The following is a 17,426-nucleotide window of genomic DNA, read 5'->3' as shown; positions in this document are numbered from 1 at the left end:
ACTCGCTGCCGACATGATAGAAATGTATGGGAAAGAGCGATCATAGTAACGAGCGCTCATCCCCATACTAGCTCCTTGTGAAAGGAGCAAACATACACCAATCAACAAGCTGTCTCGTTGATCGGCGCTCGTTTACACGACCCACGTCGGGCCGTGTAAGAGGAACCTTAGGCTCCCACATCAATATGAATGTCAAGATACATTAGTCTTAACATGGGAGATCTTTATTCTCAATCTCCCATTCTAAAACCGAACAAACAGCAGCCTGGTCCAGTTCAAGTCGTGTTCTTCATACGTCTCCTAACTGATTTGCATGTCTCCGACTTACAGCCCGGAGGGTTTAAAACAACACTAGATGGTGTTGTGGAGAACAGACACAGTAGCAATCATTTCCAATAATTCTGATCAGCAGAGACATGTCTGGCTTGTGTACGATCTCTGCTATTGAAGAATGGAAAGGGTTGCTGTGCGCTTGCGATGCATCTGTATGTCTGGGACCATTGCAGCAAGAACATCCCTCCCATGCACGTCACTGGGACCCACAGATAGCTGCGGAGCGAGGAATCAGCACGTCACTCCTTCTGACTCTGACGCTCAGTTACACGGCAGGTCTTGCTAATTCCTCACACATCTCCACAAACCTGCACGGTGTGAGAAGCTGCTCAGCAGAGGTTATGGGCAGAATATTCAATAAGCCATGTGCGAGCCAGTAGGTTAAACTTGGTTTAAAGAAACAACACATTAATCTCTCCTTGGGATTTGCTGCAGCCCAGCTTACCAACTCAGCACTGGCACAGCACACAGACTACTACAGCATTGCACACAGTAACAAACACAGAAAGCTCACAGTCATCAAATATACTGGAGCAGCATATGCAATCATTTATCATTATAACCAGGTACAGCTAGGCTGGGTATACATAGTATTGTGTCCCCAAACAGACCAATCTTATTAAATGGTATTCATCAGAATACCATTATCATTACCATTATACCATTATTAATCTGCTGTAGATGGTGTTGTTGCAGGTTGTGTTATTTTTGGTTACTGTAGAAACAATGGGACAGACTTAGGCCCCATGCACACGACCGTAAAAACTCCCGTAATTACGGGCCCATAGACTTCTATTGGCCACCTCCCCGTATGCTTACGGGAAGGTGCCCGTGCCGTTGAAAAAGATAGAACATGTCCTATTTCAGGCCGTAATTACGGCACGGGCAGGCCCATAGAAGTCTATGGGGCTCCCGTAATTACGGGAGCGTTGCTAGGTGACCTCAGTAAATAGTCACTGTCCAGGGTGCTGAAAGAGTTAAACGATCGGCAGTAACCGTTTCAGCACCCTGGACAGTGACTACCGATCACAATATAGATAAAGCTGTAAAAAAAAACAAAAAAACGTTCATACTTACCCAGAAATCCCTGCTGGGATGACGTTACAGCCCATGTGACCGCTGCAGCCAATCACAGGTCAATCACAGGCTGCAGCGGTCACATGGACTGCCGCGTCATCCAGGGAGGTCGGACTGGATGTCAGGAGAGGGTCGCGTCACCAAGACAACGGCCGGGTAAGTATGAATTTCTTTTACTTTTATTACGGAAAGGGCTGTCCCTTCTCTCTATCCTGCACTGATAGAGAGAAGGGCTGCCGATTACTGCAGTGCAATTTTGCAGCCAAAAACGTGCCCGTAAATACGGGTGGAATACGGGTGACACCGGACCCGTATTTATGGGCACGGGTCTGTAAATACTGGTGCAATACGGGTCGAATACGTGTGACCAAGGACCCGTATTTACGCCAGTATTTACGGGTGGACAAAAATACGGTCGTGTGCATGAGGCCTTATTTCTGTGTCTAGGTCTAAAAAATGTAAGAAAAAAAAAAAAAAAACACCAAATGTAGGTGCCAATTGGGTTGTGGGCATCTTACCATACACTTTTTAAAAGTGTTCCAAAATGGCATGCGGCTTAGCTGGGAGGGGTGAATCTAGCCATAGAGGGCCACAAAATTCTGGGGCAAAATAAGCCAAATCAAAAGGGGTATAAGGAAAAGAGAAGTGTCTAACAGATCATGCAAGATGCGCCAGAATGATCAAGCAGCAATGTGATCAATTTGGCGCATTGTGTGCCTGCCTGGTCTAAGTTTACGCTGTTTAACTATTCGAGAGCATTTCTAAATGTGGACCAATGTGCAAACCCAGCATAGGATTCCTTCATCTTACGCAATGACTGACAGCCGTGAACGGCAGCCAGTAACCAAGCGCGTCATGAAGTGTTCCTAACGCATAAAAGCCATATACACATTGAAAGGAGCAAACAAACGACGATCGACGAGCTTCCTTGTTGATCGGCGATCGTTGATCAGCCCATATCGGTGCATTAAAGGTGCATTCACTATTAAAGTGGATATCTCTGCTGTTATAATATGCTGGAGATGGGATGGAGGGTAAAGCAATGCCACTAAAGCCGATCATACTCAGTGTAACAATGAAATCTAGTGAAATATCTTCCAATAACTATGTAGGTAAAGAAACGGCAGGGTTTCCTGCAAGGACAGCAGAGGTCTGAGAACAGGAAGGCAACTCATCAATCAGAGGTGTCGGTGAGGCGTCTGTGTGCCAGCTGACAGAGTTCACAAATTCAGGGGTCACGGACAGCAAATAGACCTACAGATATTCTGTCATCAAAACAAATGACCCATTTACTCCACATACAGACCACTACTTCTTACAGCGGCATGTTTTCTACTGCATGTAATTAAATCCGACATTGTAACTAGAACATAAATCTTAGCACATAATACATTTAGGTCTTGTTTGCACGGTGTGGATTTGGTGCGGTTTTGCTGCAATTTCTAAACAAAAACCGGGAATGGATCCAGAATGAAGTGTAATAACAGCATGCTACACCATCTTATCCAGTAAAATAAAGGAAACCTAACAAACCCACTGTCATTTAAAGGGGGGGCACGTGGATCAACCTTGACACAAGTATGAACAGAGCCGTCTGTCCCCTTTACACGTGCCAACGGTCTTGCAAAGGAGCGTTCATATGACCGCTCATTCCTGTGTGTAAACAGGGCAGCGATCAGCTGATGAACGAGCGCTTCTGCTTGTTCAGGCTGCCAATAAAATGGTCGCTAGTCAGCAGCACATCTGCCTGTGTAAAGGGGGACATGCGCCGCTGACATAACGGAAATGTTGTAACGACCGCTCGTCCCTATACATAACCGATCATTGCTGGAAGGAGCAAACAAGTGCCGATCAAAGAGCTGTGTTCGTTTTCACGGCCATGTAAAAAGGACACTTGGAAGGAAATCGGTCAGCAGTTTTGAGGCTCTATATAGGGGAGGGGGGGTGCATTTTAATGATATCAGTTGGCTCGGTCATGCAGGTTGAATGACAGAGAAATCGATGGTCTACTCCCCCGTAGCCGCTGAGGCAGCCGTTTGACAGCAGAGTCGTCCTCAGAGCAGAGTGACACTTGCAAATGCAACTTGCATGACTGAGACAATGCCTTTCCCCTAACCTTATATAGCGCTGTCAGTAGTTTTGAGGCCTTAAAACTGCTGACAGGTATCCTATAAGGCCCATTTACATGGACCAATGATTGGATGAACGAGCACACTTTCAAACGCTCATTCCAAGATCATTGGCCCGTGCAAGAATAACAGCTATCAGCTGACAGTCTGGGCTTAGGAGTCCAGTGGGCGGTCCTACTCAGTGATTGGTGCCTAATTCTTGATGTTCACTCATACAGGGAAGGCTGTCAATCAATAGTTGAGACCACCCACTGGACTCCATAGCCCACAGTGGGCATGGATTTAAATTCATGAATTACAGATTATCCATCTTTTCACACTCTACTATACATCAATCTACTCATCTCCCCGTGCTCTATAAAATGCCGCCTGCAGATCAGACTGCATGTTCCACATGACATGTTCCCTTCAAGTCAGATCTTCTCAGAATACTGGCACGTACATCCAGCCCTATAGATTGCAATCTTATATGGGCTAGTTTATCTTGTACCTACATTTGTCCTGATACATTATGAATTGTAAGCTGCATTGTTGTTTTACGTGTTTGTTATACGTATAATAGCTGAAAATGTTTTATATTGTACAATGCCACAGAAGGGGACTGCGCTATACAGCTGGTCTATGTATTCATGCAGCTAGTCGACATGCTCCTGTAATACACGGGCGTCTGTACCATTTATTTGGGCGTCTGTTTAACGTTTTCTGATAGAAGCGCACGGGGCTTACATAACACGTTGCCTTGCTGCAATAGATGCAGGTTACAAAGTCTGCATCGATCCCTAAAGCAAAATTTATGGCGTAGTGGCCCTCTGGGAGATGTATACCGCTCGGCTCTCTGTGTGAGTCAGACCTGCATAGCCTCATTAGACAATCAAACCAGTTAACTCAATAAGCAAGTCTTAAGTCTCTTAAGGTGACGACATCGAGAAATGTACTGCCACAGCAGCCGAACACTAGTCAGGGTTAAAGCCATTTTCTGATTGTGAAGATTTCTCAGATGTATATTAATACAGCAGCAGCACCACCTAGCAAATGATCATGTGCAGAACTGCCGTGGTGCCAGGGACATATGGTTCGCAGTTAAAATGCAGCTGTCTATAAGCATAGGAAGCAGCCATTTCATTTTTGGATGACCCAATACTACTACAACCCAGTGCTACTTATTGACAAAGGGTCTGTGTGCTGCCCCTAGAAACAACAGGCATGTTTATAACTAGAGGAAGTCTCTTCCACATGGAACATGACTGTCAGTCTCATGTGGTGATAAAGCGTGTGTTTATTAGCATTACAGAAGACGGCGCACATCTTAGCCCGGATCCACTGGGCACGAAAATGCTGTCGATTTTCCGTCCGTGTTGGCGGACAGAAACTCTGCAATGGAATACATTACCAGCCATCTAGAGGAGATTTGAACAGATCTCATTTACATGCTGCGGAATTTTTCTGCGTGGAAAATGACCCACGGTGTGGATTTTAAAACGTGCAGACTGCAAAATTGTCACAGATTTTCACTGCGGATTTGACCCCTTTTATTGAGTGAAATCGGACGCTGAATCCGCATGTTACACATGCTGATTTTACTGTAGCTTTGCCACAGATCTTAGGCGAAGACCAGACTGATTCGCCGCGTGTGGACTTAGCATAAAATGTGTTTTAGAAAAAATGATCTTTTATTTTCTAGAAATAGCGCCACTTTTGTCTATTAAGTGAAGGGGACTAAGCTGCAATGCCGGACGCAGCTCATGGACAAGATTTGCGCTGTTTCTGGGGAAAAAAAACAGCTGATTCATTCTCCCAATCGTGAAGAACCCCTCACTCAAGGTACCCAGACACAATTCAAATCACTGTTATTGTTGAAAAAAAAAGAGCAAAACTAAGGACTTTTGTTATTTTTCCTGGCTGTTTCTAGTTACACTATACAATCTATGTATTCAGTCAGTTATCGTGTCATAAGAAAACACATTGGGCAACAATGCTACAATTCTGAAGTGGATTGGTAAACACAGGAGGAATCCTGCTATGATCGTGTGCTTCCATGACAGGGTTAATCCGGACATCTCGCGACATGTTATCTAATAATGATATTAATATTAATGCACACAGAAGCGAGCCTTAATAAAAATCACAATGGTCTCTCACACTGCACAGCAGCTCTTAATAATTGAATACAGAAGTGTATGTACATTATACATGTATACACAGAAGACTAGATAAAGATAAAATTGAGACAGACGCAACTGAGGGTTTTCGTTGGGATTGTATGTAATGAATCAAAAACCTCGGAAAACCAAATACAAATTAGGCAGAGTCTGAGAGAAACAATGAAGAATTCAGGAGCCTGTGAGTGAAATCGAGCACTGCCCAGTTACTTGTTACCACCCTAGCACTACAGACAGGCATGCCGGGCAACAGATGCATGCCAAAGGAAGACAACGACATATATATATGACTGCCAAGCAACTTTTTCTTTTCTCTAGATGCAGTGGTCTTTTTTTCTGTGATGAAAAATGTAAGCAACTTGCATGAAAATTGCACACAACAAAATATCACTTTCTTTAAAAATAAAGATGACCGATATGAGGTTAAGTTACACAGCGTTACTTTGTATACAGTGCCAATATCTCCTACAGCACCTTATAATCCGAGAATACAAAGGACATACAAGTGAGAAACATTGTAACTTATATGAACAAAACCCTCCAAAGATAATGAGACACAAGAAGGGAGAGCTCTGCCAACTAGAACATACAATCTAATAAAGAGGGTTGTCATACAGGAGGTAGACGTCGACCAGTGACAAGTACCAGACAAGCAGACGTTATACTAAAGGTGCCAATGACCCAGCTGACACCTGTATGATAGGCCCAGAATCTGTATATAAGATACAGCGATGTAAAATAGTTTTACAGTTGGAATAGAACATAAGAAACATTTGGCACAATTCCTCAAACAAATTGGAATGATTTATAACCATAAAGCTGGATTCAGACAGTGTTGCCGAATTTTAGCCTGCATATTACGAGTTGCAACACCTGAACCTCCCTGCAAAATCATATGTGATCTAAGCTCAGTTCAGTAGAACCGTGGGAGGTCCGGTTATGGGTGTTTTAATACAGATGCTAAAATGCAGCCGCATTTCGCCGGTCTGAAAACAGCCTCAGTCAAGCACAAAATAGAAATGGACAAACAAGAAAATCTCAAGGCAAATCAATTTTAGCCGCTCAGATAGACTGAGGTCTAATGCCAGAATCCTAAAAGCTGTACAATCTCCGCACGTGTCTCTGTCCTGGCTTTCCTGCCTGTATGAATGATTAATAATGGATTTGGGTTGAAAGAAGTACATTTTATACTTCGCAAGTACCTTTTTTATTTTTGCCTGGGTTTCTCCTTCAATATGGATTAGACACTGTCCTTACCTGTAAGTTTCTTGACGGGCTGCAGACGCACGCTGATGGCCTGGTGGGTAAGCAGGGGCGAGGAGGGTAGCGAGCGGGACATGCCCTCCATCATACGTATGTGTTGCATGCCCTCTGTCACAGGGAGAGGGGTGATGGAGTAATCCGGCTCAAACGCACAGTCGTTTTCAGAAGAGGAGCCACCTGTTCAATACAAGCAGTTATTAATGACAGACATTCCCTAACATTACAAGTACTTAGTATCATGCAAAAAAAAAAAAACAAGACGTACTACAATAAAAACAAACAGTCATGTTGTGGGCTGAACGAACCTTCAAAACAATGCATTCAGGGAAATTAAAGAGACTGTCACCACATTATAAGTGGCCTATCTTCTACATAATGTGATTGGCGGTGTTGCAGCAGGATATTCCTCTAGACCAGGGGTCTCAAACTCGGCCGGGTAAGTGGGCCGCATATAGAAAAAATGGGAAGTTGACGGGTCGCATTACTTTCAAATTTGATACAATACAAAATTATTGTTAATCAATAAGTTATTTGAACTACTATAACACTACATTACTATAATAATAGCGCTAGGTTTAAAATTTGACATATTTCTCCACGTGCTTATTTCAACAATCCAGCTTTCCAGTTTAAGTGTCGCCAAATGCAGTCCGGCGGCTCAGTTAGCACACATGTCAAGATTGGGCAGCCCCTTTTTAGATAGTGCCGCAGTGCCCTCTGTGGATGCTGCCGCAGTGCCCTCTGTGGATAATGCAACACACCCCTAGATAAGGCCACAGTGCCCTCTGTAGATAAGGCCACAGTGCCCTCTGTAGATAAGGCCACAGTGCCCTCTGTAGATAAGGCCACAGTGCCCTCTGTAGATAATGCAACACACCCCTAGATAATGCCAGTGTCCTCTTCAGATACTGTCACACACCCACTTGTAGATAACGCCACAGTGCCCTCTGTAACAGGCTGCCACAGTGCCCTCTGTAGAGGCTGCCACAGTGCCCTCTGTAGAGGCTGCCACAGTGCGCTCTGTAGAGGCTGCCACAGTGCGCTCTGTAGAGGCTGCCACAGTGCCCTCTGTAGAGGCTGCCACAGTGCCCTCTGTAGAGGCTGCCACAGTGCCCTCTGTAGAGGCTGCCACAGTGCCCTCTGTAGAGGCTGCCACAGTGCCCTCTGTAGAGGCTGCCACAGTGCCCTCGGTAGAGGCTGCCACAGTGCCCTCGGTAGAGGCTGCCACAGTGCCCTCGGTAGGGGCTGCCACAGTGCCCTCGGTAGAGGCTGCCACAGTGCCCTCTGTAGAGGCTGCCCCAGTGCCCTCTGTAGAGGCTGCCCCAGTGCCCTCTGTAGAGGCTGCCCCAGTGCCCTCTGTAGAGGCTGCCCCAGTGCCCTCTGTAGAGGTTGCCCCAGTGCCTTCTGTAGAGGCTGCCCCAGTGCCCTCTGTAGGGGCTGCCCCAGTGCCCTCTGTAGAGGCTGCCCCAGTGATGTCAGGGGCTTGCCCAGAGCTGGAGTCCCAGGCAGAGCGCTAGTAGGCTCTTGCTGGGACTCCAGCTGTGCGCCTGACATCACTGGGACTCCTGCTCTGGGGAAGCCCCTGACATCATTGTCGATGTATGGACAGAGATGTCAGAGGCTTCCCCAGAGTCCCGGAGCAGAGCCGATAATAGCGCTCTGCCCTGGACTCCGCTCTGGGGAAGACCCTGACACACTGTCCATATATGGGCAGATATGTCAGGGAATTCCGCAGCGTCCCGGAGCAGAGCCTATACTAGCGCTCTGCCCGGGACTCCGCTATGGGGAAGACCCTGACACACTGTCCACATATGGGCAGCGATGTCAGGGAATTCCACAGAGTCCCGGAGCAGAGCCTGTACTAGCGCTCCGCCCGGGACTCCGGCTCTGGGGAAGCCCCAGACATCGCTGTTCATATGTGGACAGCGATGTCAGGGAATTCCACAGAGTCCCGGAGCAGAGCCGACACCAGCGCTCTGCTCGGGACTCCGGCTCTGGGGAAGCCCCAGACATCGCTGTTCATATGTGGACAGCGATGTCAGGGAATTCCACAGAGTCCAGGAGCAGAGCCGACACCAGCGCTCTGCTCCGCTCTGGGCAAGACCCTGACACACTGTCCATATATGGGCAGCGATGTCAGGGAATTCCACAGAGTCCCGGAGCAGAGCCTGTACTAGCGCTCTGCCCGGGACTCCGGCTTTGGGGAAGCCCCAGACATCGCTGTTCATATGTGGACAGTGATGTCCGGGAATTCCAGAGTCTCAGAGCAGAGCCGATACTAGCGGCTCTGTGTCCCGCGGGCCGCAGAGGACAGCCCCAGGGGCCGCCTGCGGGCCGCGTGCTTGAGACCCCTGCTCTAGACCCTCTTCATTATCTCCTGAATGTCCCTCCTAGGTCCTTGGAGAAACCCCTAGCTCGACTTTTTCGCCACTTTCTCACTGCTGCTAAACCCGATTGCTTGGAAGTGGAGATGTCCCTCCTTCTCACATCGACTTACTGACTAGAATTAGGGAAATTCGCACCATGGAACATATGACGGCCTCACTTGACAATACGCTGGACAGATTTAAAGTGGTGTGGGATCCGTGGGATAAGTATTGGCTACCGATATCTCCGAGTTAGAACTTTGATTGGTCTTTGATTGACCTTTTTTGTTTTCTTCCCCCCTCCCTTTTGTCTTTCTCCGAGTTTTGTCTGATTGGATTTTCTAATATGTCAAATGGATTGTATGGCCTGCCCATACAGACGTCCTTAAGGTGCTGTGTGTATTTTGAAATTTTTCAATAAAAATACAGTTGAAACCATAATGTGATCGGCGCTATAATGTAGATTACAGTAGTTTGTTTTACTTAGAAAAACGATCATTTTTTACGGAGTTATGACCTATTTTAGCCTTATGCTAATGGGTTTCTTAAAGCCCAACTGGGCGTGTTTTACTTTTTGACCAAGTGGACGTTGTACAGAGGAGTGTATGACGCTGACCAATCAGTGACCAATCAGCGTCATACACTTCTTTCCATTAATGTACGCTGCAATAGTGATCTTACTAGATCACTATCTGCAGCCACATACACACAAACGAATGCTACTCAAGTGTTCTGACAGTGAATATACATTACCTCCAGCCAGGACGGGATGTGTATTCAGAATCCTGACACTTCTATAGCGTTTGTGGTTGATTTACAGAAGAGCAGGCGTAGTCTCGTGAGATTACGCTTTAAATGGTCATTTACAGCGAGACTACGCCTGCTCTGCTGTAAATCAACCTCAAACGCTAGACAAGCGTCAGGATTCTGAATACACATCCCGTCCTGGCTGGAGGTAACGTATATTCACTATCAGGACACTTGAGTAACGTTAGTGTGTGTGTATGAGGCTGCAGATAGCGATATAGCTATATCGCTATGTGCAGAGTAAATGAATGGAGAGAAGTGTATGACGCTGATTGGTCAGCGGCATACACTTCTCTCCACAACACCCACTTGGTCAAAAAGTAAAACACGCCCAGTTGGGCATTAAGAAACTAATTAGCATAAAGCTAAAATAGGTCATAACTTCATCAAAAATTATCGTTTTTCTAAATAAAAAACACTGCTGTAATCTACATTACAGCGCCGATCACATCATGTACAAGATAGGCCACTTATAATGTGGTGACAGAGTCTCTTTAATAATGACTATCACTCCAATCAGTGATGACAGAGTCACATCTTAGGCCTCATGCACACTTCCATCACCGTTTTCATGGATCCGTGTGTCCGTGATTGGAACAGTGTGCTTCCCGTGTGTACTCCGTGTACACTTCTGTGTTTCAGTTTCCGAGAGGAAACTGAAACCCGTTCACACTATGCACACGATATTGTGAGTGCCGCACATGCTATTCCCTGTCCAGCGGTACTCAATGTCCAGGGTGCTGAAAGAGTTACTGCCGATCAGTGCAGCCCTTTAACTCTTTCAGCACCCTAGACAGAGACTACCGCTGGACAGGGAATACCATGCGCGGCGCTCACAATATAGATTAATGGTTCATTAAAAAAAAAAACTGTAACAAAAAAAAAAGTTACTATTTACCCAGAACCCTGCTTGCCTGCTTCTTCCTCAAGTCCGGCCGCGTGAGATGACGTTTCAGACCGTGTGACCGCTGCAGCCAATCACAGGCTACAGCGTCATCCAGGGAGGTCGGACTGGATGTCAGAAGAGGAATGCATCACCAAGACAACAGCCGGGGTACGTATGAACTTATTTTTCTTAATATCGCTGCGTTCCAGCACTGATCAGCAGCCCCTCAGAAGGGGCTGCCGATTAGTGCAGTGCAGTGCAGTATCTGTCTGTATGTGTACCTCTGCCCGCCTGGCTGTTGCTAGGCAACGGCTCCGTCACACACGGAAGGCACACGGATGGCTTCCGTGTGCCTTCACTTTTTTTGACGGCCCCATTGACTTGCATGGGTCTCACGGTCACGGAATCTCGAACCAAAGTAGGACATGCTTTACTTTTGTCGGAACGGAGCAGCGGGACCGTCATAAAAACTGAAGTGTGCATGGCCCCATTGAAATGAATGGGTCAGGGTGCTAGCCGTCTAAAAAACGGCTAGCACCCTGAAGAAAAAGACTGAAGTGGGCACGAAGCGTAATTGTCAAGAGAATAGTAACACATCGTTGTCCGTTTATTTGTATATTTCCAGGAGGAATAAAGGAGGAATGGGAGAGTTCTAAGAGAAAGTGCTGCAGCATAGTTATTTCACGGGGATACAAATATTTACTAAAACAGACATGTCAGGGGAGATGACAGGTCCTCTTTATGTACACCCTCCCACACCATTCTTTTAGCTTACATAAGGGTGTACTGCAAGGCTATGAGCAAGAACTACCAGCAGGGTTACATTTAAAACTTCTTGTACTTCTTGTTCTTCTACTGTGGAAAACTTTGTCTTTACCTTAGACCAGAGTGAAGCGATCAGTGTTTAAAAGTTGCAGGCCTATTACCTGCAGGTCCTCTGCTTCTGTGTTCCCCATGAAAATACTCCGTGCACTGAGCTCAATCGTCTAGAGTTTTTATAGTGATGTTTTGTGGATCCAAATTTCCAATCAAATCACTGTCCACATCGACATAATTATAAGGCCTTATTCATACATTGCAGATTTTGTCAGTATTTTCGCATCAGCGTTTTAAAGCCAAAATTAGAAGTGGATGCAAAGAAGAGAAATATAAACCTTTCGGTTTTCGAAGCATTGATGGAAGACACTGACCAAATCCAAAGTGTATGCCATAAATGTTTGAAAGATGCAGGTCCCCCGCCTATCTCCTAAGCTATGTGGTTGCTATAGGTCCCATTCACGTCTATGGAAGACACCAAAACCGCGCAGCACTGCAAGAAATCCAAACCACCTTTCTATTCATTCTCTGCCTGGATGCGGTGGCCGGCGTCCACGACTACGAGTTGGACATGGTTGTGGGACTCCTGGTCACCGAGATAGGTGCGGTTCTTAGTGGTGGTACCCACATCTTTCAGACATTTATGGTGTATCCTGTAGATATGCCATAAATGTCTAATATGGGAATACCCCTTTAAAACCAATAAGAACCACCCATTGATATGGAGGGCGATTTGAATCCCCAAAATATCCCTATGACATGGCAAACAAGTCAGAGAACAAGTAAGGCTACATTCAGACGAGCATCGGCAACCTCTGACGTGAATAACAGGTGTTTTTCACGTCCGAGGTGCACCTGTGCGGGACGCGTTGTTACAGATCCCCCCATAGACTAGAGTCTATGGAGGGATACGTGATACGCAGTAAAATAAGACATGTCCTATTTTTCACGGAACCTTCACACACTCCGTTGAAAGAACGGTCGTGTGAACAGGCCCCATTGAAATACATGAGTCTGTGTGACGGCCATTGTTTTAACCGCCATCACACGGATGAGATACACGCTCGTCTGAATGAGCCCTAAAGAGAAGAGAAGCTGCTGGGCCTGTAACTTCTTATACTAATCTCTAAATTCGGGATAGAGGTAAAGTTTTTTTTTCTTGTTGCTTTTTTCCATTTAATATACGGTAATGATATATAGGCTTTTATTTGGCTATTTTGATTTAAGAAACTAAGTATTAAGTATGAGACTGTCTTGATGTCATGAGGAAAAGGAAATGTTTCATTTTCAATATGGCCACAGGCAACTACGCTTTTTTTTCTTCTGATTCTCACCCAATTATTTGACAACCAATGGCCACTGGGGCAGTCATAACTCTCCCAGACAATGATAGTCACCTTGAATATTTTTAATGTCCTAATATTCATTTTTACCTTTTTCCTTAAAAGTATTTTCAGTGCCTATTGCAAATACGCATTGTGTGCCGCCATTATTAATACTTCAAAAAGGATCTGCCCTAACTGGGCAACTTCTGAAAAGTAAACCGCCTGCGTGTGAAATATAGATTTACACAGCGAGCAGTGGGATGATGCCCATATGCCCTAAAACACGTAACAAAACTAAAAATAAAAAGTCCTAAAAGACTCAGAATGCCAAAACTAAAGACAATATAAAACATGATTCATAGCTTTTTTCTTTTATTAGACAGATAAACCACCATCTGTTACAGAAACAGTCAGAAAAAAAGTTACCATTTTTATGGGACCACCTGCTAAATAAGCAACGATACTGTTTGCACTAAACACACAGTAAATATATTTACATCTACAACAAAAAGTATCTAGATCGTCTTCTAGGTGCAAATTGTGCGATTATTTATAAATATACAGCCTGGGTTTAAGTTTATTGATAGCAAACAGCTACACATATGGACAGACTACAGAGGACTGAGCACAAATAACAAGTCTTATCTTTCTTCTTTGGAAGTTAAGACAAGACATTGCTATAGCAGCAGTCTGGGAACTCTGCCAAGTGCTGGGTTAATCTTCTTCCATTGTAACCCCATCTTTACTACCAATTTTACTATTGTATTCACAAGTCTTGTATTAAAGGGAAAGCAAAATCAATGCAGTAAAATGACAGATCTATTAGTGAGGAATTGCACACATTCAGGTCTGAATTTTATAAAGACAGGTATGTGTGTGCATGTCGTCTATAGAACTGACAATTACTGAAATTTGAGGTAAGTCCTAAAGTATTGTGCGGCTATGATATGGGATGAGGCCTATAGTATCGAAATGGACCTTGAATGTGTTCTGAAGTTGTACATATAGGAGTTCTGAGGGACCACCAATGCCGGCTGGGGTAGTGTTTGCTTACAAAGAAATGCCCATAAGAAAGTCTCTATGGACTAACTGATGCCATACAGATGGATGCAGAATAAACCCCACTTTAGCTGGCCATACCTGCATGTTCAAACAACCAGTTTATATACACGCAGATCATTTTGCTATGATATAAAGTACTTTCCTGCGGAGAATTGTACAAATTACTGCAAAAATCAATAAATGTCATGACATATGAAATAAATATCCAGCATTATTCCACCAGGGACAATTTATCGACATAGATCTTATCAGCTGAATTATTGTTCTATCAACCTAAGATCGTTTTGGTGGACTCCTGCCTATTGGTGACTCCACAGGTGGACACAGAAAGCCCCCATGCAAGAATAATATATGAGCCCCTTGGTCTCAAATATCCTAGCATAGAGCATCTCCCTCACGTCTCTCTAACAATCCACCAATAAGGCTGGATTCACACGAGCATGTTCGGTCCGTAAAGGACGGAACGTATTTCGGCCGCAAGTCCCGGACCGAACACAGTGCAGGGAGCCGGGCTCCTAGCATCATAGTTATGTACGATGCTAGGAGTCCCTGCCTCTCCGTGGAACTACTGTCCCGTACTGAAAACATGATTACAGTACGGGACAGTTGTCCTGCAGTGAGGCAGGGACTCCTAGCGTCGTACATAACTATGATGCTAGGAGCCCGGCTCCCTGCAGTGTGTTCGGTCCGGGACTTGCGGCCGAAAAACGTTCCGTCCTTTACGGACGTAACATGGTCGTGTGAATCCAGCCTGAGGGTATGTTCACACGCAGAGTCAAAAACATCTCAAAATACGGAGCTGTTTTTAAGGGAAACCAGTTCCTGACTTTCAGACGTTTTTTGAGCAACTCTCGTTTTTCGCTGCGTTTTTTACGACCGTTTTTGGAGCAGTTTTCAATAGAGTCTATGAGAAAACGGCTCCAAAAACGTTCCAAGAAGTGTCCTGCACTTCTTTTGACGAGCCGTCATTTTACGAACCGTATTTTGACAGCGACGCATAAAATAAAGGCTCGTGGGAATAGAACATCGTAAAACCCATTGCAGGCAACGGGCAGATGTTTTCAGGCGTAATGGAGCTGTCTTTTCAGGCGTAATTCGAGGCGTAAAACGCCTGAATTACATCTGAAAAGAGGTCGTGTGCACATACCGTAATCCTTATAGTGATCTATGGTATTCATCAGAACAGTCTCTGACACACGCAGGAAGCTGGTTTTAAGGTTGCGGTGGGACCACTTACCTACTGGGCCTCTGTGCAATTGCACATGCTGCACTTACGGTATGTCCGTCCCTGTGGGACTCCCTGGCTAACATGAATGTTCACTTATCAGTGAATATAGGAAATAAACCACTGCCAGATATCTCTTGCAAAGATTATCCTGTGAGTGGTTGGGGTGTAACAATAGGGTTGGATAGGTAAAAATCTAAACATAAGTCTGATCCTTATATCTCTGAACGCAAATGTTAAGACTGTCTGCCATAGTAATGAATTTGTTTTTAGGTCCAATTGAAATCAGTGGTATCTGCCAACAATGATCACATATCTATGCCCAACTTTAAAGGCACTATCCTTTTAAAGTTCGTATAAGGTAGGTCAGTGCTTCTCAAACTGTAAGGCGCCCCTAGTTGTTGGTGATGTGCAGCTGGGGAGGCAGTAGAAAAAGATTAAGAAGCCCTGATGTAGGGGACAAGAACCTAATATTCCACTAGGTGGCAGTGTTACTGAGCTTTTGATGTAGCCGTCTGAAGTATATTATACACCAGTCAAAGAGAGAAGCAGATTCAAAAATCATGACATCATAGCACAGCACATCACCTAACTGGAAAGTTATCAAAGGTTTATCAGCCAGTCTGAACTAGTTACCAGTCATGATGTCAGCAGAGTAATGTTATACATTTCAAGCAGAGGGGTAGAAACTCATCCATGCAATCTACACGCCAGTTCTTTATGAATACAGATGGTTAACAAGTTGCGGTAGAGCGCGGCACACTACTGCAAAGTGTGAACCCAGTCTAAATTTGTTTATGTCTCTCAAATCGAGAGAAATGAACAGGTTAATAAACTAGGATTATTGAGAGCAGCCCTATACAAATGAGTGATCATCAACCGCAGCAGGGCAGACTGGGAATCCCTATCTAAAGACAAATGCATAGAATTCAGAGATTCATTTCTTTCTGTAAATCTTATATTTGGGTTTGAGAATGTGAGTGGCTTACCATAGCAACCATTATCATATATATATATATATATATATATATATATATATATATACACACACACACACACATATACACATATACACAAACACATATATACACAAATATTTTCTCTGTGCTCCTCGGATTCCCAGTGCTGTACTTTGTGTCTGGCAAATACAATCTAATTTGCTTGTCTCCGTTTCTATTCAAATTATCTGTATTATTGACAAACGCTGCATTTACATACCTGCAATGTATTTTGCCAGTGAGTTGTGCATTGCATCAGTATGCACTTGTTCGTCTGAATAAGCCCTTAGGTCGAGTTCATACATGACAAATATTTTCTACTTTCAATGTAAATCCACATGTGAAAATCTGCAACACAATTGACGCGCTGTGGATTTGAAAAACTGCAACATGTCCGCGCAGATCCTTTCCACTACATGTGGAAAGGGTTGTCAAAACCCCGTCCACATACACTGTACAGTAGTTCTCTGAGATTTTCAGTGCATTATCCACACAGAAAACCCGTGACATAGGGAAAAAATTACAGTGGGTCCCCAGAAATGACCACAATGTTTATTAAATAAAATATTAAACATACCAAAAGGGTGACCAAAAAGTAAAAAGCAGAGGTTATTTCCATACTTGCACGCATTTGTTTTATTGCCCCAGTCCATCTAAAATGAAAAACGAAGCAACTTTGAAAAATATCCTACCGTTGCATCGGCAGCTCCTATGCAGACCTATGTGTCTCCATGGTTACAGACTACAAACAAACCCTGTTTACAATGATCCTGCAGCTCCCTTACATCTATTCTACTCTTCTTGCTAGCATACATTCAGTAAGTTACAAGAAAAAGTGGACGAAGAGCGTAAGTCTGCAGTATGAGTAGAAGGCTGCTTTGTATTCTGTAACCGTGGATACACAAAAGGTCTGCATAGGAACTGTTGACGTAAAACGGTGGGATATTTTTAATGAAGGTTATTTGCAAAGTGGCATAATT

General features: G+C 44.6%; 1 protein-coding gene across 4 annotated transcripts in view; it reads right to left on the bottom strand.

Annotated features, from left to right (window-relative positions):
• The window catches only part of TANC2 (tetratricopeptide repeat, ankyrin repeat and coiled-coil containing 2), a 435,863-nt gene that overhangs the window by 102,075 nt on the left and 316,362 nt on the right, over positions 1–17,426 (bottom strand). For all 4 annotated transcript variants that reach the window (XM_075846635.1, XM_075846637.1, XM_075846636.1 and 1 more), the window contains one exon: positions 6,956–7,138. In XM_075846635.1, coding sequence (XP_075702750.1) covers positions 6,956–7,138 — 183 coding nt within the window. The remainder of the gene's footprint in view (positions 1–6,955; positions 7,139–17,426) is intronic.

Source organism: Rhinoderma darwinii, chromosome 13 (genome assembly GCF_050947455.1).
Source record: "Rhinoderma darwinii isolate aRhiDar2 chromosome 13, aRhiDar2.hap1, whole genome shotgun sequence".
In the NCBI taxonomy this organism is placed as follows: domain Eukaryota; kingdom Metazoa; phylum Chordata; class Amphibia; order Anura; family Rhinodermatidae; genus Rhinoderma; species Rhinoderma darwinii.
The sequence above is the reverse complement of the archived record's forward strand: the minus strand, read 5'-3'. Positions and strand labels throughout refer to the sequence as shown.